The sequence below is a fragment of the Aulostomus chinensis genome, chromosome 16, assembly GCF_037954235.1.
Source record: "Aulostomus chinensis isolate RoL2024-O1b breed Wild chromosome 16, RoL_Achi_v1.0, whole genome shotgun sequence".
In the NCBI taxonomy this organism is placed as follows: Eukaryota; Metazoa; Chordata; class Actinopteri; order Syngnathiformes; family Aulostomidae; genus Aulostomus; species Aulostomus chinensis.
In genome coordinates this window covers 4,885,117-4,907,560 of record NC_141335.1, presented here as the reverse complement: position 1 = coordinate 4,907,560, position 22,444 = coordinate 4,885,117, and the positions used below count along the sequence as shown (strand labels likewise).

The 22,444-nt window shown below is 43.7% G+C and overlaps 3 protein-coding genes across 3 annotated transcripts in view; 1 reads left to right on the top strand and 2 right to left on the bottom strand.

Annotated features, from left to right (window-relative positions):
- Window positions 1–12,746, bottom strand: part of LOC147247243 (calcineurin subunit B type 1) — a 29,746-nt gene extending 17,000 nt beyond the window's left edge. The window contains exons 1-2 of the mRNA XM_086179894.1: window positions 12,468–12,746; window positions 1,466–1,505 (exon numbers count right to left, since the gene is read on the bottom strand). Of these exons, the coding sequence (XP_086036020.1) occupies window positions 1,466–1,505; window positions 12,468–12,470 (43 nt within the window). The 5' untranslated portion in view covers window positions 12,471–12,746. The remainder of the gene's footprint in view (window positions 1–1,465; window positions 1,506–12,467) is intronic.
- A 1,927-nt stretch (window positions 12,747–14,673) lies between these two features.
- cnrip1b (cannabinoid receptor interacting protein 1b) lies at window positions 14,674–20,020 on the bottom strand. Its single transcript, XM_086179895.1, has 3 exons — window positions 19,501–20,020; window positions 18,260–18,404; window positions 14,674–17,463 (listed from the first exon to the last, which is right to left on the bottom strand). The coding sequence occupies exons 1-3, from the start codon at window positions 19,677–19,679 to the stop codon at window positions 17,299–17,301; spliced, it is 489 nt and encodes a 162-aa protein (XP_086036021.1). The 5' UTR covers window positions 19,680–20,020; the 3' UTR covers window positions 14,674–17,298.
- A 485-nt stretch (window positions 20,021–20,505) lies between these two features.
- kcnq5a (potassium voltage-gated channel, KQT-like subfamily, member 5a) overlaps window positions 20,506–22,444 on the top strand; it is a 99,380-nt gene continuing 97,441 nt past the window's right edge. The window contains exons 1-2 of the mRNA XM_086179889.1: window positions 20,506–20,614; window positions 21,609–22,049. Of these exons, the coding sequence (XP_086036015.1) occupies window positions 21,718–22,049 (332 nt within the window). The 5' untranslated portion in view covers window positions 20,506–20,614; window positions 21,609–21,717. The remainder of the gene's footprint in view (window positions 20,615–21,608; window positions 22,050–22,444) is intronic.

Genomic DNA, 22,444 nt, shown 5'->3' with positions numbered 1-22,444 from the left:
CCATTGTACTTTTTTTTTTTTATTGTATTCTGCTACGACGACATCATTTCCCTTCGGGGATGAATAAAGTAATCTATCTATCTAACAATCACCAAAATCTAGAAACGATATCTAGTCTCCGATCACAACATCAAGACAATATCAATATATTTCTCAGCATATATGATACGTCTCTAAATTATACTGATTTGACCCAATTCGAGTTGTTCTATTGGTGCCAGGAATATGATACCGATTTTTTGCCTGAACAAAGATCAGCTTGTCTCAGGACGGACGCCCAACATGCTGCACAGTGACGGGGCCTTTCATTGCATTTCAAAAGCCAAATGGATGCAGAATCAGCCATGGATGACATTGGAATGTCTAAATATCTGAGTCTCAGAGTCTCATACAAGTGGGCATAGAATGGAGGGGTTGAATTCTTAATGGAAACCAGTGGAGTCGCCCCCTACTGGCCATTGAAGATAACGCTTATAAGTGCTTCTGTAACATCAGTTTTCTGCAGGGAAGGTCTACCTTTGCCAATCGCACATTTTTCATTCTGCGGTAATTTACAGAGAGATTACAGAAGATAAAATGCTAGAGAGACATTTGCAGAGCCAAAAATATCTGTACAACACACCAGGTTTCAGGTGTAACTGGTTCTGGGACTGGATGAGGTCGGGCTCAGCAGTGATGTGGTCCCTGAAGCACTTCAGCGCTACACAGGGACCCATCACAGTCTCAGCACTCATTAAATCTGTGCAGCAGCGGGCCGATTTTAGCCTGATTCTTTACAACTTCCTGGTGTTAAGCGTGCCGTTTGCGCCACAGCGAGCTGGTGAGGAATCAGCATCTCTGAGGACGGTTTAAATACCACAGGGCAGAAATTTTATGCTGATGTATCATCATCAGGAAGAGAAGGTGAAGGAGGGGCACAAAGAAGGATTCTGAATCATTTCCTCGGCTCTCCTCCTCCTTCAGACAGCTGAGCAGCTTAAAGATGTCTGACAGGCAGACATTTTGTAATCAAATAGTGGCAAAAATGACACGATTGCAGAAATATGTCACTCCCACATGAAACTATTGTGAGTAATACGATAAACCTGGAAATGACACAGAGGCATCAGATTTGGCAGGAGTGAGCTTTTTCATTTCATCATGTCACTGTAATCTTGTGTCACGATAGCCATATGCATGTTGTGATATAGAACATTTTATGGAAATTCAAACGAGAAAATAATAAGAAGGACAGCAGTGCACACTTTTGGTTCATGTAAGTACCTGATAATAAAGTAATGCTACTTAACCACGCACTCAAAATCCCAAATACTCCCAAGTCCTTCTCTTATGATAAGAATTTTCCGAGAACCCAAAAGACAGCAAGTCCGGATCTCAGCAACTTGACAAATCCCACCTCTGCTTAACAAATTACTGATAAATACCAACAACATATTAAACCTTAAACAAAACTCAAAATACTTACAATGTGAGCACATCTCCAGGGGGTAACTGGCTTCATTTCCCTAAAGAAAGAAATACAGGAGATGTTTATTAACATTATACATCGCAAAACTTAGATGAGCAATCGAACTTCAAGTCTGACAGAACCACGGTGTCTTTTTATGATCAGGGTTGCAGCAGTCTCGAGGTAAACGCTGGTATTCTAATTGATCATTCAGGATTTAATTTTCAGTTCAGTTCAAAAAGTTTGGTGAAGACGAGAAGCTGACAGAGGATAGAAACTAACAACTGGAGTCCTGCTGGAGATCCTGTGATTGGAACTCTTCTCAGGTATTAAGTTTAGTATCCGTGCTGCAGCAGTGGCTATATTAGCTTCCTTGTTCACTTGTTCATACATGAAATATCTTTCTGAGTAAAATAAGGAAATATTGTTTGGCGTCATGATGAGACTGACAGGAAGAAGTCAATTTAACTCTCGGAAATCTGCACATCAACCTTTCTCTTTCTTTTTCTCTTATTTGTGGTAAAACTGGGACGTTTCTGACAAACGGAACGATTCAAAGCTCTTCAGTCCGTCTTAATACATTCAAATTGATGACAAATTGCAGCAAAACATCTAAAATCAGCTCTTATTACTGAAGCGCGTCCTTGTAAGTCAAACACACAAAACGGCACCTGCTGGGAAAGCTAACCGACAAAACTCCCCGCTGATCAGTGATGAGCACAGGATTCGCTTTTCATACCAGATGTTTTCTCAACAACGTGAAGTACGCCTTCTCGGCTCCCTCTTTATGTCGAGGCTCTAGTTTCAGTTGAAACTTCAGCCAATAACTGCTGTGGTGTATCCATGTTGACATGTAGCATTTGTGCTCTCTGGCATGAAGTCACGGTCCTCTGATTCTCTCTAAATGGATCACTGGTGTGGCTGGTATTTCCAAAACTAAAACTCAACTGAGTCATGCATCACCACGTCTTTTCTTTTCTTTTTTAAACACTGCCTTTGAAAAGCATCCATGCAGAAATTGCTGCTTTTCAAAACTAAACATCCTCATTGTGTATGTATGTGAATTCCTCTGATAGCCTGCATGCAATCGTGCCCTCTAAGTACAGCCCCATAATTCATTTCACATGTCAGGACAGATAAAGTTTAGCTCTTGCACACAGTTTGGTTGTGAACGATGTTGAAGGCACTGTATGTTTCTTTCTGCTTATTTATGAAACACAGTTTGGGCATCAAAAAAAGGAAAAGGAGAAGAAAAAAAAAGGCACATATATCAATGTTAAAAGTTAATGATGCGTTTATAAATGATTACGTAATCGTCCACAAAGTTGATTTATGGGCACAACCCAGAAAAATCCACTCCACCTGACCTGAGTCAGACTTATTTTTACCTCTGACGACAGTGCTGTTCAGGATTATTTAAAAACTATGAGGGCAGATTTTCAGCAAACTTGGTGGGGAGGAACAGCATCGGCCAGGGAAGAATCTCTTTAAACGTCAGTCTGTGCGCAAGATTACTGACGTTATATCGCCTAATTGGAGGCCTCATGATACTTGTACTTTAGTGAAGGTCAATCCTGCGGCTACAGTTCATAATTAATCATTAGATAACATTTTAAAAAGTACCGATTTAAATGAGATTAGGGTCAAAACGTGTTCGTCCTGTGAGTGAGCAGTAAATGGCAGCTCCTCCTCCCTGTACTTAAAAAAAAAAAATTCTGTGAGGATTTCAAAATAACGTTTCTTTCAAACACCCCAAGGCCTTCGACATGCCCAGCAATGCATCATGCATGGCATCTAAACTTCTCCTACAGTGCAAACGCTCTTTAAATGAGCCATACCATTCAGAGACACTGGATGGTTTTGTGTGTGTGTGTGTGTGTGTGTGTGTGTGTGTGTGTGTGTGTGTGTGTGTGTGTGTGTGTGTGTTTGGCTCATGTTCAACAGTCACATCCGCATCACATCCTAGCCAGCACTGCAGTGTCCACCCAGCCACAGCATGATTGCTGGCAGAGCGAGGCTGAATGCTCACATGGGCATCAGGGAGGGTCTCCCTGTTGCAGAGAGGCGGGGCTGATGGGACTGAGATCCCACAGCTGATCCTCTCCAGGCCAGGAAGCAAATCAACTGGAATTGTCCCCCAGCTTCATGGAGAAAGAGACTGTTTTTAGTAAACTGGACATGCTAACTAGCAACTTCAATCATCTCAACCTGCAGCCAGGCCTTGAGATGGAGCATCCACGATTAAGAGCCGCTCCAGTGAAGCTGCTGGATTCAAAACCTCTACACATGGAGTTTTCATTTGAATACAGTCTCGCATTACAGCAAGCGATACTGTCTGCTGCTTATTTGAGATCACCACTAGAAAAGATAGTAGGAAGGAATTTTAGTCAGTGGGCGACCATCCAATCCCACAAAAGTTTGAGCCCTGAGTGCATTCGAAGCGTGAATGCCTGGAAACTACATTTGAGCCACAAAACCACACTGAGAACCCTCAGGCAACGAAATGCAAAAAAATGGATCCAGATCAACAAATTAGAGCAATACATAAAATGTTTCATTTTTGAGGGCGCAAAGATTAGGCCACGCTGCAAGCTGAAATGTTTCTCGTAGGGCACCATTTCTTCGCAAATTCGTACTTGGTGAAACAAATTATGTAACGAGGTCACTGACTCATGACTCGTTTGCCAAAACCAACTTTCCCCCTGTGGTTCAGACCAGAGAGAATTAAAAAATTTCCCACAAAGAATATAAATTATTCGTTATGACATTTGTCTTTGCCTGAAATAACAACCAGATAATCTATACACACTGACCTGGCGAGAAAAAAGTTAAGCGCCAATTATGTCATCTGGCTTATCTCAGCGCTGCCGTACACCAGCAGACTTACCTCAGAGAGGCTGTGGTATTTTAAGAACAGTGAGGAGACAGAGGTGACACGGGATTAGCCAGGAGAGCAACTTAGCATTTGACACTGATTACGGCACCAGGGGCTGACTCGGCTCTCCTGATAGAGGTTGACTTATACGTGGTTTTCCTCTATGGAACAACAAGTTGACTGCTAATTTAAGGGGTTGAATTCCAGTCCAGCTGAATGTGTAGCACATGACTCCACATTACTGGGGTTGGGTGTCCTGTCCCATTGCCTGTTTGGCTCAGTGGGTAATAGTGACAGTGTGGTATTTTATTGATCCCTACAGGGAAACGTCCTTTTGTTTGCTCCACTAAACTGAGCTTGATCATCTCCACAGTGGCACGGCTGATAAAAACACTTGCTATAAAATTAAATTGCCTTGAACTAACGTAAATCTAACACTGAATTTCACTGCATTTTCTGAATTAAATTAAAATTGTACATAAAAAGACATTATAACACCAGAACACAGTCCTGAGAACCGTGCTAACAAAAAAAAAACTTTCACTCCAAACAGCAGTACTTTTTTTGTTGTTGTTGTTTTTTGGTACCTATATTTGAACAAACATGTATTTCAATTGTATATATATATATATATATAGGAATTTCCAGGCATGCTTCTAACATTAGGTCATCAAATATGGTCCACGCTTCAGTTTTCAGTTTTAGATATATTTTGTCTCTGCTGAGGTGTTTCCCCTTGTTTGTTGCCATGGCGACTACATGCAGACAGAAGCTGAGAGAGATTGTGATAGCGGCCGCCTTCAAGTGGAACTCGTGTTTACAACACGAGAGGTTATGCACACAAGCAGCGAGCTGGAGAGCTGATGGAAAATATCCGCGAGGTTGTGAATACTACAAGACTGATAGTGTAATGGTGTGATAATTTAATCCCCGTGTTCATTGTGAAAAAAAGATGAATGCTCTCAACAAAAACACCTGACATTACCTGTCAGTTACAACAGTACCTTGAAGAGAGGAGACTTACAGCAAAGCAGATTTGGTGTTGAGGATTACAGGTTTACAGGGTTAGGAGTAACTCGTGTCATGACTTCCACAATAAAACGCCTCATGCAGTTCCTATTCAGCTGCCTTTTCACACGCAAACAGATGGGTTTACTATAAACTAATATAGAAACAAGAGATGCACGGAGTCAAAAAGCATCCCGCGTACATAGAGGAATCGAAGCAGAAAGAGAGGGAGACTTGTGTTGCCTCATCAATAATTCATGCTTCATTCAGAATCAATTAGGCCTTAGCACACAAAACGCGTTTTGCATATTGAAGAGTCTGGCGTTGTTGCTGTTTCAGCAGCGAGGCTACAGCCATCCCGAAAACACAGCTAATTATAGACCAACCCGGTCATCACATGAAAGAGCGGGGAGCACAGAGCTCGGAGGGCTGCAGACTTGGGAGTTTTGGAGGCATCTGTGAGGTCATTCAAAATGCATTTTCATATCAAACAAGCCAAGCCAAGTAGAGGAGGAGGAGAGTCATAACTTGCTCACTCTACTGAAATCAAAACATCTTCATCTCTTACCATTTTCTTTCCACGTTCTCACATAGCTACAGTCCCTACACCTGGATGCTACTTGCAAAGTGGCATTCACTGTATATTTTCCATCCATTACTGAAATATCTTTTAACGTTGGAATAACCTGAAGGCCGTCGATCATTTGGTAGATTAAAACACCGCGGGGAGAGGGAGGGCCTGCAGCTGGATTTCCGCCAGGATCGGGGAATCCCACAGGCAAAGCATCACAGACTTCTGGTCAACCTGGCAAACTTCCACAAAGCCGCCGGTGTTTCAGGATGATCGGCTGGCTTGATGTGAGCACCGTTTCACGTTTCGCCGCGTCACGTCCCCCTCAACCCCTCATCGTGCGGTGCGGTGTGGCGAGGTACCCCAGGTGTGCGCCAGTGTTGTTAGCCGTTGTTCATTTTCACTGCTGTATTAAGACTGCTTTTTAATTTCAGCATCATGACATGAAAACCTGTATGGTAAAGTCCCAATCTAACAAGATCCCTGATGATGCTGATATTCAAATACGGCGCAGTCGACGCAACCTGGAGCAATGACTTGCATAAATCCGCTCGATCAACGTAGCAGCAGTGCAGAGAGTGCGATACTAAGGGAGGGAGTGATGCACGTCACTCCCTGAATCCCATGAGAGGTGCCTGAGATATTGAACACGGTGATGGATGGAACGGGACAGATCTACTGGCTCTCTAGATTCATTAGAGAGAACAGTTTCAGCCTCACAAATCAGACTTTTGTATTAAGAAAACTGTATTTAGAGGCCCGGCTCCTCTAGTATGAGCAGTATCTTAAGTCTCCGTGTGTGTGTTTTCCGATATTTCTCTGTGTCAGTGTCGGCAGAACAGATCTTCACCATCCTGCATTTTAAAGTAAGCAAGAGCTCGAAATCTGCAGAGCAAACACCACAGAGGCAACACCAGTATTTGCATCTCTAAACAAACGTTGACTCATTTTAAACAGGAAGCACAGTGAAAGGCCGCTAACAGAACAGGCCTTACACATGGACGCACACGCTTTTTAAATCTGAGCGTATCCTGAACGTACCGGGAGACTAACCCAGGAGCTGGACTGAGGGCACAAATGTCTGCATTAGTGGAACAGGCAGCTCCTTATAATAGTGATATGTACGGCAGTATAATAGTTTAATGTCGATTGAGCCCACGTGTGAACAGAGCGGGTCATTGTCTAGAAAATTCATGGCGAGCGAGTGGGCGTGTTTGAGAGATCCGTTATTTGTAACCAGAGGAAAGCAAACATCCGAGGGTGAAGGAGAAGGGTCACTTAGGACAGTTTGGTTATCAGTCTGTTGAGGTTTTTGTTTTTTGTTTTTTGTTTGCTATAAGAAAAAAATCCTATTCTAGATCAATTTATTAAGTGATTAGATCTAATTTTTTATAAAGTCCAACTCCAGGCACTCCCCCTGGAAGACAAGGAAATGGCTTATCTACTAATTCTGCACCATTTAAGTTAATTAATTACCCATTTGTAACTTGGATAAATAATTAGATTAATAACTAAAATCAAATACACCACCAGTAGTTAAATAATTGATTTAAAGGCCATTTGTTTATGGCTTTTTCTACTAAAAAGGGGACTTCTACAGCTGACAAGCATTCACGGTGCCGGCCTCCCCTGCCAGGATCAACTCATGGTGTCGTGACACGTGTGGGGAATTGAACCGTGAATTACCTGCTCTACCTCCTGAACCCTCGCCGCCTGTGAGAATCCAATGACGAAAATAGAAGTTGCGACTGAATATAAAAAGCCAAAACTTCAGATGCTGATTTGCAAATTTCAACAAGAACTACAAGAAAACGCCGTACATTAAAATGATTAGTTGATCACCGGATATACATTTTCTTTGTCTTTTTTTTTTCAATTTTTGAAGCGACAAGGTTTTCCGTTTCAGCTCATCAAACACTGGGGGTTGCTGCTTTCGTATTATGTCAATATGGATTGAACACTACTGTTGCAGCTCTGTTGGTACTGTTAGGTAATGACCCCATGAGCTGTGGCAACATGTAGGGGGCAAAAATGGTACACTTGCCACTTAAAAAACACAAGTCTTCCATGTGTATATAAATTGAAAATCAATCAAAATCTGCCCTCTTGACTCTGTCTGTAGTAACGACGTAATACTGACATGTTATGTAGAAGGAGGAAGGAAATAATGGCTGTATTTGCTCGGTTCAGGGATTACAAAACCCCCCTCCTCCACTCCAATGTGTCGGGCGTGTGCCGTATAGCCCAGCCTTATGATCAACACACTCAAGCCTCTGGAGTCACAGCAGAGTGCTACACTGTCAGGATGGTCTGTAAATAGAGTGCGCACGTGTTTCTTTGTGTGCGTGTGCGTGTGTGTGTGTGTGTGCGCGCGTGTGCAGAAAAACACAGAAAATGTTTTTCTGCGCGCACACACAGAAACACGTGTGTGTGTGTGTGTGTTTGTGTGTGTGTGTGTGTGTCTCAAGGATCTGAACCAGATTAAGAAGTCAAGTGCAAATATGAAAATAATTACCCAAATCTCAACAGCCTGAAAGAACTCTCGCACATGCCTAATCCTCTCAGCCATTTTTATCCTTGACCTCGGCTTACCTTCAAAGACTTTGAAGGCCTCACAAAGCTATGTTAGCCAGCCATGCAAAAAACATCTAACATCTAACCTGCGGGGGGGGGGGGGGGTGTCTCCTGGAGGCAGTAGAACACAACTACTCTTTGGCAGATCAGTAGAACGTAAGAACAGAACTTGACAACTAACTTTTAGGGGAGCATCATTAAGAGTAGAGAAGAACGAACTGATCAGCCGGTGACCAGAATCTAACTCTTAATGTGTCGTAACCAGGAACTGCCTCACCCGTCTTAGCGCATCGGACTCCACACCAACCCAAGCGCATCCATGTGACCAAATTTAATGACAAATATGATCGGACGTTCAAAACCGCTGCCTGCAGGCAGACATCCACCTTCTCTGATGACGGACGTGCTTGTGAATTTCATACTCACTGCAGCAGCGAGTAAAGGTTTTACAGCTCGTGGTTGGTTGGTTGTCAGCGAAATCCCAAGATGATTCCCCGACATTCCAATGATGACATTTACATCTCAGACTCGTGGATGCTGCCGTCACCTACGAGCACAGGCAGCACGGTGGTTTCATACATCAGGCTGGACTCAATCCAAGCCATCCTGACTGCAGGGATGACTGTGGTTACACAAACCGGCATTTGTCATGATGACACACATGACAAATTAAACATCAACCTGTGCTGCCGCGTCACGGTGCCAAATCAAACTTGTACTGCATCAGTAATAACAATATGACAACGAGATTAATGCCTCCTGTCTGTCTGACACGCCGTAAGCGATTAACTGCCGAGCTGAGACAGCACGGAGAACAGATTCCTGTGGAAGCGAGAGGAGAAAAGATGCGGATAGTCTGTTGTTGTTTCCACGAGAAAGGTCGTGTGTCTTTTTCAGGGTTCGACAACAATAACAAACACGATGAAAGAAAACCAAACAACAACATCGGATTTGAAGAGGACATTTAAAACTGAAAAACAAATTGTGCAATTTACCCAAATGCTTAATACGAATGTGGACTGAGATCATGTGTCTTTAACTCTGAGAATCAAAGTCGTACATATCAGAGCTTACGTTCCTTCTCCATCCCGGCTGTCAGACCCCAGTGAGCTGCCAGCCAATATCAAATTTAGCACTTTAAACTCAGCTTAACCTCCTATTCATCCCAGTCAGACTGCGCCATGCTAGAATAAGTCTTCCAACCTGAGAGCACTACATTCACGCTTAACTTCCAATCTCTTGCTACAGAAGTAATCTACCCTTTCAAAGTAACTCTAAACCCTAAATCCAGGCAAGCATGCGCTACCTGAGCAATCTGGGTTCGTCTCGTGCTGGGGACTGTTGGCTCCAGTGCTTGCCAAAGACTGCAGCCATGCAACCATCAGTGAGGAGAATAAATCCAGATTGAGTGGGCTGGCAGGACGAGCAGTGTGGATCACGTAGTGTTGATCATCACTCCTGCCGCTGGTATGATGTGGCTTTTATCTCTTTTACATTAGCTACAGCTCGATTCTTATGTGGGTGGTGCTTGATTGCGAGGCAGCATATGGTCCCCTTAGCATCAGATCATTTCGACTACATGCTTAAGCAAACGTGCATCCCTGCCCCCATCCTCCCAGTGCAGCTGAGAGCCATGCTTTTTGACAGGCTATAAGTTGTCAGAGTGTCTGTAGTATGCGCACACCCCGAGTTTCAAAAGCCTCTGGCAGAAAGATGGCATGACAGCAATGTTGACATGCATGAGCACTTTCAATGTAACCACCTCTGGTTTGTGTGTGTTACTGTAGAAAACTCCAGACGCCACAATCGCTGGAGGTGGATTCCCATCTGGTGGCATGACGGCTATAACCAAAGTCTCCTTGTATGCAGGAGCTCCTGGTCAACCTGGGACGGCTGTGAGCTCGTCTTCCCAGATCAGTTCATGTTCCAGTATGAGGGGAGGTTGTGGTTTTGCACATCAGACTTGTCCAGAAAACAGTCAGCCTGATTGTTAGAACAGGCAATGATAAGGTCTTCCTCTGAGCGGTTAGCATTAAGCGCACCAAGGACAATTCAAAATGTGAATTTTTGCTATTATTAAATCAATGTAGGCTTCAGTACACAGTCTTACTGATGTTTCACAGTATAAAAACTACAATAAAGGCCCCTTTGTTTTTGTTTGTTTTACAAAGTTTCTTTTCTCTCATCGCTGGTACATGCTAACATAATATCAGCTGATCTATCCGTCTGGCTAAGCTGGATGTCAAACTCCACAGTGAATGCTTCAGTTATTAATTTCAAATTATTAATTATTTTCCCATGGGTGATGTCAGCAACAGCTGTTTGCTTGTCAACACGCCTGACACATTTACAGAGGAGTCGTTCCCCTTAAGACACAAGCCTATGTTCGTGTCAAACAAATGTAAATATCGATTTACTAAACTGGGGTTATTACAAACCTGAAGCTTAATCCAGCTTGTAAGGCGAGCTGATTTAACCTCGAACCTCCATGTGAACAGTAAAAAAAAAAAAAAAAAAGCCGTTATGGCTATTTATGATGTTTAATCACTTCTGCTTATGCTGGAGATCTTTTCTCTCTCTCTCTCTCTCTCTCTCTCTCCGTAATGTTCATTCAAAAGGATTCAAAAGCGAAACCGTGACCCAAATAACCGAATCACGCTGAAACTGTTCCACCCCTGGTAGGACCACCAGGTTATTATAAGTAATGGTGTGTGTGTGTGTGTGTGTGTGTGTGTGTGTGTGTGTGTGTGTGTGGTAATGTTAGTAAAAACAGGAGAGGGACGAGTAAACACTTTATAAACACACTACTAGAGCTCTGCACAGAGTAGAGTGCAAACAAAAGTGTTGTTAACTTAGCAATGGAGCACAAGAATCACTCCAGTCAGAATTTTTCAAAGCCAGCTCTGACAACAACGTCACCATGACAGTAAACCATCACTTCTTATACTCTGACACGATATTTGCTGGTATTCGAAGGGTGTACCAAAGGTCGGAAACATGTATCAAATTCCAAATGAAGACCATTTTGAATACAAGACAACTTTTAACTGAGACAAATGGGGGGGGGGGGGTGTGAATACATTCTTTTATATTTTTACTCTCCACGGGGTTGACGGCGATGAAATTAACTGGCAATGCAGCCGAACTGGTGGGTGGAAGCAAAAGTACTACGAGTATTACAGTAAAAGGGGGACTCCAATCCTACATAGAACCCTCCTACCTACACCCCTGTCACCGGTCACCCTCATGACAGTCCCGCTTGTGTCGAATGTGGATCCAGGCCTGCTGCCTAATCTGAAGGTTATAGTACTTTATGTATTTATACACACATGTACACACGTACACAGCACCTATGGTCCACTGAGCAGTTCATGGGTACAGCATGATCCAATCCCCTGGCCTGCTATGGCGACTATAGTGCCGTTGTAGATGGACACAAATGTAAGGGGGGGGGGGAAGTCTTTTTATTTTGGAAACATAAAACAATTCTGCAACTATGGACACGGCTTATTGTTAGAAAAACCCCTCCACTGCACGGTTGGGTTTATTTATTAAGTTGCAAAGATCACGTACGTTACATTTTTCCTGTCTGCTGAGTAAAACGTGCCACCGATTTTTCTTTCTTTTTTTTTTCGTGCATTTTGAAAACTAATTTGCAAAGAGCAGCCCGGGTGCTGTAAGAGTGAACGCTACAACTATGAGGGGAAGAGGAGGGGGGGGGGGGGGCGAGAAATATGTGGGCCACAGGCTTCAGGCTACTGTCAGCCTCGGGGTATTGCACAAGGAGCCAAAAGTGGGTGAGAACGCGTTTCCTCCTCTCCGGAGCTCTACGCTGTCGACCGACAACTCACAGCAAAGCTCCGACAACCTGTCAAACCACACGTTTATTCGACATATTCAAGCGCAGGCCTGCCCGCTGGTGTGTTTACCAGACGGCGGAGGTTGAAAAGAAAACAAAAAAAAAAACAAAACAAAACATAAGAGCCGCTTACCATCTTGCAGGTCGGATGACGAAATCCAGACGATGTGAACGGAAAAGAGGTACAACGGGGAGGGAGGGAGGGGGGAGTCGGTATGCCGCCGTAGCGTGGCGAGGAACACCCAGAAAATACGGTTGTGTGTGTCTCCGAGGTCTCCTCCGGGCTTTATAGACTCAGCTTTCTGCTTTCTTCTTCTCTGCCTCTCTCTCTCTCTCTCTCTCTCTCTCTCTCTCTCTCTCTCTCTCTCTCTCTCTCTCCCCTTCACCGAAGCTTCCACTGCAGTGGCAAAGGCAGGGAGACCCGCTGGGAGGGGACAGTAAGCGGAGGAGGAGGCTCGGTTTGACAAGCAGGCGGTGGCAGAGGGGAGGAGACAAGAGGGGGGGAGGTGCAGCTGTACTGTACATCCGGGAACTCCAGCTTATTTATTTATTTATAGTTTCACCTCTTGAACTGGTTTGTGTTTGTGCGCCCCCTGTTGGTAGTATCGCGGTACTGATTAGTGATTGCTCAAGCTTCCAAAATGTAATTTATTGGATAATACTAGTTTATTTCATTTGAAGGTAATAAGTTGTGATTCAGTATTACTACCTGTGGAGTATTAAGTTACTGATAAAAGTAACTTTCATTTTACTTCCACCAAAATAGCTGTAGAAGTACAACAAGGTATAAAAAATGGAGATTGTTCAACTTGACAAACATAAACCATTTCTAGTCCATTTCTTTCTCTTTCTTGTGTGTGTACATACATTTACTTGCGCTGTTACGCACGTCGACTACATGTTGCTTCCTGCTTTGACATTTTTTAACATCAGTTTTTTTTTAAAGCAATTGTTTCAACATGTGACATTTTAGCAGAATAAAGAAAACCCCTGTTTTTCAGTTTTATATATGAAAACATAATAGATGTGAAAAAGGTAGGACATATTGTAGTAACCGTTAAAAAAAGAAAAATCAACTCTTAACAACATGCAGTTTTGTGTACCTGTTTATATGTATCCCAGATAGTAATGGTACAAATTAAAATTCATAAAGGTTTATTTATGTTTTCCCAATCTGAGAGAGTCAGTTGTGACCGGGCCAGCAGAGAATCACGTGAGCCTTTGCACCCTGAGACCCTCGATGTACACGATTGGCAGATGGGCTCAATTTTATGTAATCCCCACCGCACTAAGTCAGTTCATCAATAGTACAGATTTTGCCTCATGCACAGACACTAAATCCATGCTAAGCGTTTGTAAGCCACAGTGAGATTTTAAGTGGCTTTAAAGATAAAGAAGAGCTACACTGACAAGGAAATCTGTACTTTTCATATAAGGAAACCGCTATGGACACTACAGCACATACAGTATACTAATAGCATTGTAGCATTGTGGCAGGGCCAGGTAAACTTGCAGTTGCAGCAGGTAGTTGCACAATATAAATATGATGAGAAAGGGCCTGTTTAGGTGCTGAAAAAGTAGTACACAAGTGAATACACTGCTCTGTAAATGACACACTTAGCACCGGGACATGGGTTCTTTGGGGCATCGTAAAGTTTTATCAAAAATCTGTCTTGCTTTATGCACAGCAGCATTTCATGACTCTTTTCTGTTACATGTGTAGCCCATTGGACCTGCTTAACAAAGAAACCTAATCCAGTATATAACAGATATAATCTTATTCAGCGAGCATAGACCCCCCCCCCCCCCACCACCACCACCACCACCACCTCCAGTTTAAATTAAACCTCTAATCTGCTCACTTTCCTTGTAGTGCAACCTAATGAATCCTCACTCTGGATGCCAGGGTCACGTGCCAATACAGGTAGTAGTACTAGCTGATGTATGGCGATGACCTCCAACACTGTCATCTTCATAAAAAGTCCCAGGATTATTTTAGCTGTGCCAGTTCTTGCGGGATTGTGGCAGTCTTGTCGGAGGAAAAAAAAAAGAATGAGGAAACTGAAAAGACTTTAATGTCGGCTGGCTGGTTGATGCCTGCATAGCTAATTTCATATTAGCACTAATATGGAGAAAGGTCAGTAGAGGGCGCTCAAGCTTTGCAGTGTCAATTATACATCCACTTAGAAATCTAAATGAAACTTCGATTGCGACAAACAAAATGGAACAAATAACACAATCAGGGTTCGCATGCAAGGGTGCTTATGGGCAGAAATAGCAACTGGTGAGCTAATATTAGCGGTAGCAATTAGCATAAGCTGCTAGCAGCCAGTGTCAACAGTCATTACCAAGTAAAATACCTTGTAAAAGAGCAACTAACAATTGCTACATACTTAGAAGTTTTTCATTGCTTTCACTGTGATATGTAACAGCATTTATTTCTATTCGGAGAGTGTAAACGACCGATAATTTAATAACCTTTGTTTTTCATGCTGTCGTCCCCCCGATTAGAAAATGCTGGACTTGCCAGTCCAAGAAGCGAAGCTTCAAAAATTCAAGAGGCTGTAATTGTTCTTGTCCCCATTGCTGCTGTGAAACAAACCCATAAAATGGAATCAGGAGTATAAAAGCTTCCACTATGTGATTATTAACTCACTTAAAAAAAATCGCTTTGGAATAATAATTTACCTGAACCGCTCACTTGTGTTTCGGTAACATGCCCATAGTGTATTTCATCGCTAGGCTAAAGTCAAATGAACACATTCGACACACAAATGCTCTTTAAATTTTACTATTAACAACATTGTATACAACATGTTCACAAAAAGGTCAGAATGGGATTAAATGTAATAGTCACCATTATATTGCATCATTTCATGATTATTATGCTGCTGTGATTTCTTGCATAGTTCCATTAAATATTTCAGTAAAATAATTTTACAGCTGTTTCTACGAAAATATACATAATCATACGAAAACATTTCAAATGTTGTACTTGTACAAAAAAATACAATTAAAAATTTTTTTTTACAAATATTTACCACAACATTTACCACGAGAAATAGAAAAACATTTGTCACCGACAGTTCATGTTCTGAATCTTACAAATATTTGATTTTTTTTTTCTCTCAAATGAACACTAATAAATCATGGGTAAATCCATCGGAAGAGGTAGAGAACACGCACTGCACATTAAACTTAACCCCGAAAACTTCACCCAAAATACAAAATGTCCATTTCAAAATCTGCATGATATTGTACTGAAAATGTGACACAAAAGAACGCGCGTAGCTACACAGAGTCCCAGTCCAGAACACCAGGAGTCCTTTTTCCCCCCAGTGTTTTAAGCCAAAGTCACTCAAATTCACAGCAGCATTTGGGTAATTAAATAGTAGAGGTGTTTAAGTGTTGCTGTAAAATGAAATAGGATGAAAACACTCATCAGGTGTGTGTGTTTGCGCACAAGCGTGTGTGTGTGTGTGTGTGTTCATGATTCTTCATTGCACACAGGCGGAAAGGGGCTTTCTATTCCTTACACAACTGAAGTGCAAAAACGTGATTAATCGGGGTATAAAATCCCTGAACAAGTAAAATCGTTGCCTGTTGTTTTCTTATTCTTGCGCAAAAATTAAGCTGTTTGTTGCAGAAAATACCAGTAAAATCAACACCACTTCAATGAAGCTGCCGATGTTTCTGGAACAAGGAAAGCTGGTAAAAACAAATCCTGCTTGCGGCTGATTAGGTCAAAGGTCATCTGCACTGACTTGAGTCATGAATACTGCATTATAATATTCTACTGTCAATATTTCCCAAGAATCAAGGGATATGTGGAATTGCCGTCCTCACACGCAGGCTTCGGAACACAACTGTGTGACTCTGTGTGTGTCCACAACATTTCATGCAGCGCGGCAAACCCACATGCAGGATTCTTCTTCATAAAACTGTGAGTAATATTCTCTGATAAACAGATAAGATTCCCCAAACTTGCAGCGTTAACCAAAGAAAAATCCTCCAGCTGCCCTTTGAATCAGCGCTGCAGTTTATCTCTGTGCCCCATAAAAAGCCATTTCATGCTCGCAATCTCCCAGACAAACTGGTGAAGTTTCCTCCCTGGTTGTGATGAATATAGACATTTGTTTTAGCACCATTTGTAGAATGTGTACACGGTCAAACTCGCAATCACAAACGCTCTAACGCAGTACTGTACATCCTGTACACACACCAGAACACACTTGAGGGTCAGCAGATGTTACTGATTAACTGTACTGGGGGGGGGGGGGGGTAATTAAACTTCTCAGTCGTTGTTTAAACTAATTTTAAGGTTGTGACTCTGATCTGTTCATTTCTACCGACACTACAAAGACAAGGCAACCTCACACTTGACATCAACTGCCACGAGATCCAATTTAACGGGAATTCTGACGACTTGTCCCATGCGTTTCTACTCAAGTGCTGTGCTTTAAGTTCAACGTCTAGGTATCACTACTTCGCTTGAGTATTTGTGGTTAAGATGGCTCTGTACTTTTACTGCACTACGTCTGCTTCAGTATCCAGCCCCATCCATGGCTTTGAAGGGAACAATTTTGCGTCGAAAATCTGATGGCGATGACGAACTTTCAAGACGATTCGACACTCCCGATTTACACGCATATCATGTACAATGTGTACTTTTACTTCTGATACCTACATCAAATACATCTCTACATCTAAGTAAAATTTTGAGATACACTTTCGCCAGAGTACAATGTACTTCCTCCACCCCTGCTGATGTTATAGAAGATATAAAGGCTGCAAACAAATGCAAGGTGCTGATGGAGGACAAATACAAACATCCTCTCAGCGACAGAGACTCAGAGAAAATGAAACATGACGTACTGGGAGTAGAAACGTCACACCTCCTGGGTTTGTTTTTTTTTTGGGGGGGGGGTTGTTGTTGTTTTGCAGACTGCAAAGCTGCTCCTCCATCAGACAAACATCTCCTTGTTGACCCACATCAGTGTGCGCGTGTCGTTGGGTTTGCACTCGTACTCGATGCTGTTGAAGCTGTTTCCCCACTGGCAGTGGTCCCTCTTGTTGTAGTTGTAGTACTTCACCTGCCACACTGTTTCAAACATCCCCGCTTCCGTAAACTGAGAGACAGAAACACATGCAGGGTTGGTTGGAAACGTGGTTCACAGCTATGAGCTACGCCTTTCACGCCACGTGTGAGCAGCTGATCGGTGTTACGAATAAGATACTGGTTGCACTCGGTTTAAAGAAGATGTTCATGAACATTGACGCCATCTTATATGTGAAGGAGAAATGAAGAGGAAGCATAGAGGCTGTACAGCTGGATACACACACACACACACACACACACACACACACACACACACACACACACACACACACTATATTCCCAGAGGCCCCTGGGTGTGAACAGGACAGATGGGTAAACTACATACGCGTTGGTACACTCTAGGAAGAGGCTCTTCACAACATTCTTCGTAATATTTCTCTCCCAAAACACCAGACGTGGTTTGTCAGAACACGAGTGAGCGTGTCGAGCGCGTCATCATTTTAAACTGAAACGTATCTTTCCTGGTTTTTTTGGGGGATTCAAATGATTCCCCCCTGGACGGCAGAGACGTGTGTTTCCCGCTTGATATGGGAACCAAAACGTGTTGCACAGATCGTCTTGGTTGAATTGTAGGTTTAAAAAGCCTGTGCTGCCTGACCGTCGTGATGATTGATACGCCACACCCTGCTTGATATGGTGTTTAGGAAATCTATCAATTATGTAGCACAGTTATAATCATGATACACAAAAATTAACAAAGTACAAGAGGTTGAGCCTTTAAGGGGGACAAGTGTCTCAGAATCCTGTCCTCTGAGCCTGATGCGGCTATTGACGTCTACTTCCTGTCCTGTTGAAATCACACCTACCTGTATGCTGATCTGGACGGGTTGTCTCTCTCCGCTCTTGGTATGTGCCACCCCCTCAGTGTCATACTGGCCAGAATAGATCACCGACTGCGGGTCTTTAGACTGCTGCTCCAGGGGGAAGGTCACCCCACCCACACTCATTGACCTGCAACCAAAGAGGCTCACAGATTTAAAATCTTGTGATTTTTCGCAATACGTAAAAGAAAAGAGTCAGAATGGAAACGCATCGTTTTCCTGCCAGGGTGTAAATCAGGGAGGAAGTCGGTCTACAGCTGTGGCCCCCAACTCTCTGAACATCTCCTATGCATCATCCTGTGTGACCTATTTTTAAACCGTGGCCTTGATTCGGGCCGGCGTGTTTGACAGCCTGATATTTAGATATGGAGACTAATCCTTATTTGGAGATGAACGTACAACAACGATCATTACATAATCGTGAATTGTCAGGCAAATCACACGAGGGCGGTGCTGACGCAAAACCCAAACCCCCAGAGTCCTAATCTGTGGTGGATTTGACATGCGGCCAATTAAGCTTTATGCTGCCTTCTAGTGCTCCTCGTAAAATCTGACTTTCGAGTGTTTCACATTGAAGAAGTGGTTTGTTCAGAGCTCAAGCGAGGGAATATTGATTAGAAATAATAGCACAGAACAGCGCGCGTCGATCTTTTTGTCATGAAAAAAAATAATTTGAAAAGGTTTGCAAATTTAGAAAAAACAAAATCCACATTAAGAATCAAAGCCTTGTAGAATCAAAACGTATCGTTTCAGCACCTTCCATCACACCCCGTCACCTTTTCTCTCAGTTAGTTTCTCTCCTGAATGCATCTGCAAAGTCCAGGTACCGAACCCGTTAAATCACCAGTCACGCGAGGAAGAAGCTCCATCCTCCGGCTCTTTAATTAACCGCAGGAGACGTAAATAATGTGTGCGTTAAAAGAGAGAACGAGAGAGAGAGAGAGAGAGAGAGAACACGTACAGCAGCAGCGCGCAGGCAAACCCGCATCCTCCAGCCCTGATGTCACTTTATGAGAAATAAACTTGACCAGAACAATCAAGAGAAACACGAAGCAACTAAAACACTCCCAACATAAAATAATGATGATAATAATAATGATAATATAATAATAATAATAATAATAATAACACGCGACAATCAACTGAAATGTAAATAGGAATCAATGGTTTACGATCAAATCTGGATAATCTGTCCTACACCTGAAATAAAAATCGGAGCTACCTACGTGGCTTCCACCGCTCCAGGTTTCACAACCACTTCGATTTTGTACTTGGACCCGGTCAGCAGCTTGATGGTCCGGGTTTGTCCGAACCGGGCCCCGTCGGATTTGAAGTAGACCGCGGTGTTATTAGGAAGCATCTTCAAGGAAATCCCAATTTTGACGAGCTGTGGAACGTCGGCCATTTTTCCATAAATCCAGGATGAGCGGGATGCGTGTGTGTGTGTGACTGTGAGTGCGTGTGTGTGCGGGCGTTGAGGTTTGTTCAGGGGCAGGAATGCTGTGAGTAGAAACCCCTGGCAGCGCGCACAGCCTGGACAGGGAATTGCGCAGCGCTACACTCCATAATCCCAACCAACCTGCAGCATAGGCCTAATCCCATCCTCTCTCTCTCTCTCTCTCTCTCTCTCTCTCTCTCTCTCTCTCTCTCTCTCTCTCTCTCTCTCTCTCTCTCACGATCAACTCACATTGAACTTTCAATCCAAAATGGCTGACGCTGTCCATGGTTCTGAAGTCCTGTTAATTAAAACTGACTGATTTCTCCAAGACCTTGAAAAAGTCAGGAATAACGAAGCAGATTGAAGAAGAAGAAGAAGAAGAAACGAGTGACAATTACCATTATAGCACGCAATCAATTGTCAGACAAAACGAAGCACAAAATAAAGCTCAGATTAATTACATGACAAGCGTTGCCTAGAAACAAAAGGTGAGCTGATTCTCTACTGCCAGAGCATCAAAAAACGTTTAAATTCAAGAAATACATCTGTAAATTGTTAATCCCGCTATTAACCGCCCCCCATAATGAATGTCATTATAGGTAAGAAATTGGTGGGTTTAGAGAAAATATATGAGAGGAAACTGCAGTTTGACACAGCAGCCGAGGACGTCTTTAACGCCTCACATGTGCGTCAATGTGTAATATCAATGTTTGACCACTAGAGGGCAGGATTAGATTACCAGGAGAACCGTTTCCCCCTTAAAAAAAAAAAAAACTCTCCTCATTTGGATATCGAAGAAACTGCATGTGATGGTTGGTGTTAAACTCCCGAAGAGAAAAAGACAAGAAAGAAACTCAGATACGAGGTTTTTGAACCGGTGTCTCTCAAAACACCCAAGAAAGGTTTGTATTTCATTCTTCAAGTTAAGCCTCTTTTTATACATACATGGCATCAATCACAGCATGATTCTCTCTCTCTCACACACACATACATACATATGTGTATATATGTGTGTGTGTGTCTATGATTTAAGCAGCCAAACAATCAAGTGCGTCTCCGTGGGTCACGTGATCGGTCAGCCGGGAAGACGGTGAGGCAGCTGCAATCAAAAACATGTTCGGTTCCGGTTGGAAAAGTTTGGGAAGCGGATCAGATCGGTGCCTGTGCTGTTACCGGACACGCTGCCGAGCGAACGCGCAGGCTATCGTGATGTCGAAGCACGTGCGATGGAAGCGAGTCAAACCACCTCAGTATCTTTTTTTTCTTCTTCTTCTTCTTTTTTTTTTTTTTAATCAAGAGTCCAGTCAATTCCCGGAAACCAAGTCTTCAGACACATCAGCAGCGGCTCTCTGTCTGCTTGTGTTCTAAATCTGACTTGTGTGGCAGATGCAGCATATTTCGAATTTCTGAAATAACTCGATTCATACTGGCTGCTTTCGGTGTCTGCGTAGTAATCTGCGTCATCGGCGCGCCGGTGACTTTTGACGCCTTTGTCGTTCACGTTCACCGGGGAGAGGGGAAGTCACACGTGTAGCTCCTCGAGCTGTGCGCGTCCGTGTGTGGAGGTGAGCGACTTTACCAGCGGTTCTGGTGCGCGTTTGGAGCGGCGCTGTCTGGCTTCTCACTCTTACAGAAACTGAGAGTGGTAAGACAGACAGTGTGGGAGGGTGGGAGAGTGGGAGAGCCCCCCAACCCCTCCGCCTCCTCCTCCTCCTCCTTCTCTTAGCCAAACGTCTCGATGGTTTCAACCCTTCATAACCCAACTCTTCTCCTGCCGCGCGCAGATGACCAAAGTGTCCAAGTGGAAGTGTGAATCTGCTGCAGGGGCGGCAGGATGAAAGCAGAGTAATCTGGTTGTTGTCTCCACCCGCTTGGTTTGTTCTCTTCATTGCACAGTGAAAACCCAAACTATCCAAACACCCTCTAGCACAAGAGCACTTGGCTGCATGTGCATGTGAATGTCCGCCGGTCTTCCAGCGCACTCCACGCCCGCGCTGGTGATGCCATGCCGCGAAGCCACACCGGCGACGAGAGCGGTGGCCCCGGGCTCTGGCTGAAGACCTCGACGGGACGCAATACGTCGGACTACACACTGAAAGATGTGGAATCGGGACAGAGGACGATGAATAACGCGGTGCGAGTCGGGGACGGTCTCCTGTCTCCCGCCGTGTCAGGTGCGGAGAGGAAGCAGGGTGCCCGGCTCAGCCTGCTGGGGAAACCGCTGACGTACAGCGCGCAGAGCGGCCGCAGGAACGCGCGGTACCGGTGGCTCCAGAATTACCTCTACAACGTGTTGGAGAGACCGAGAGAATGGGCTTTTGTCTACCACGCTTTTGTGTAAGTACACAACTGTTCATACAGCACGTAAAGATTAGTTTGACTTCTTTTAACAGGAAGTTTTAATCATAACAGGTGAGGCTAATAGCTGCTGCTATTAGCTTGAAACTTTTATGGTGATGGGACGTACAACTTCTTTTCCTCCCTCATGTGCATCCAACACACATCCCTGACTTCAACATGCACAATAACACCATAGCCTGCACTTTGAGACTTGATTCAGTTTTCCACTGGTGTGGTGTGTGTGTGTGTGTGTGGGGGGGGGGGGGGGGGGTGCTGCTGCTGCTGCTGCTTCTGAGCTGATGTCACAGCCTTGTCACCTTTTCAATGATTTACAACCGCATCACTCCACTTCCATACCAGATCTTTTGTTAACCCACCACCTGTCGCTGTCA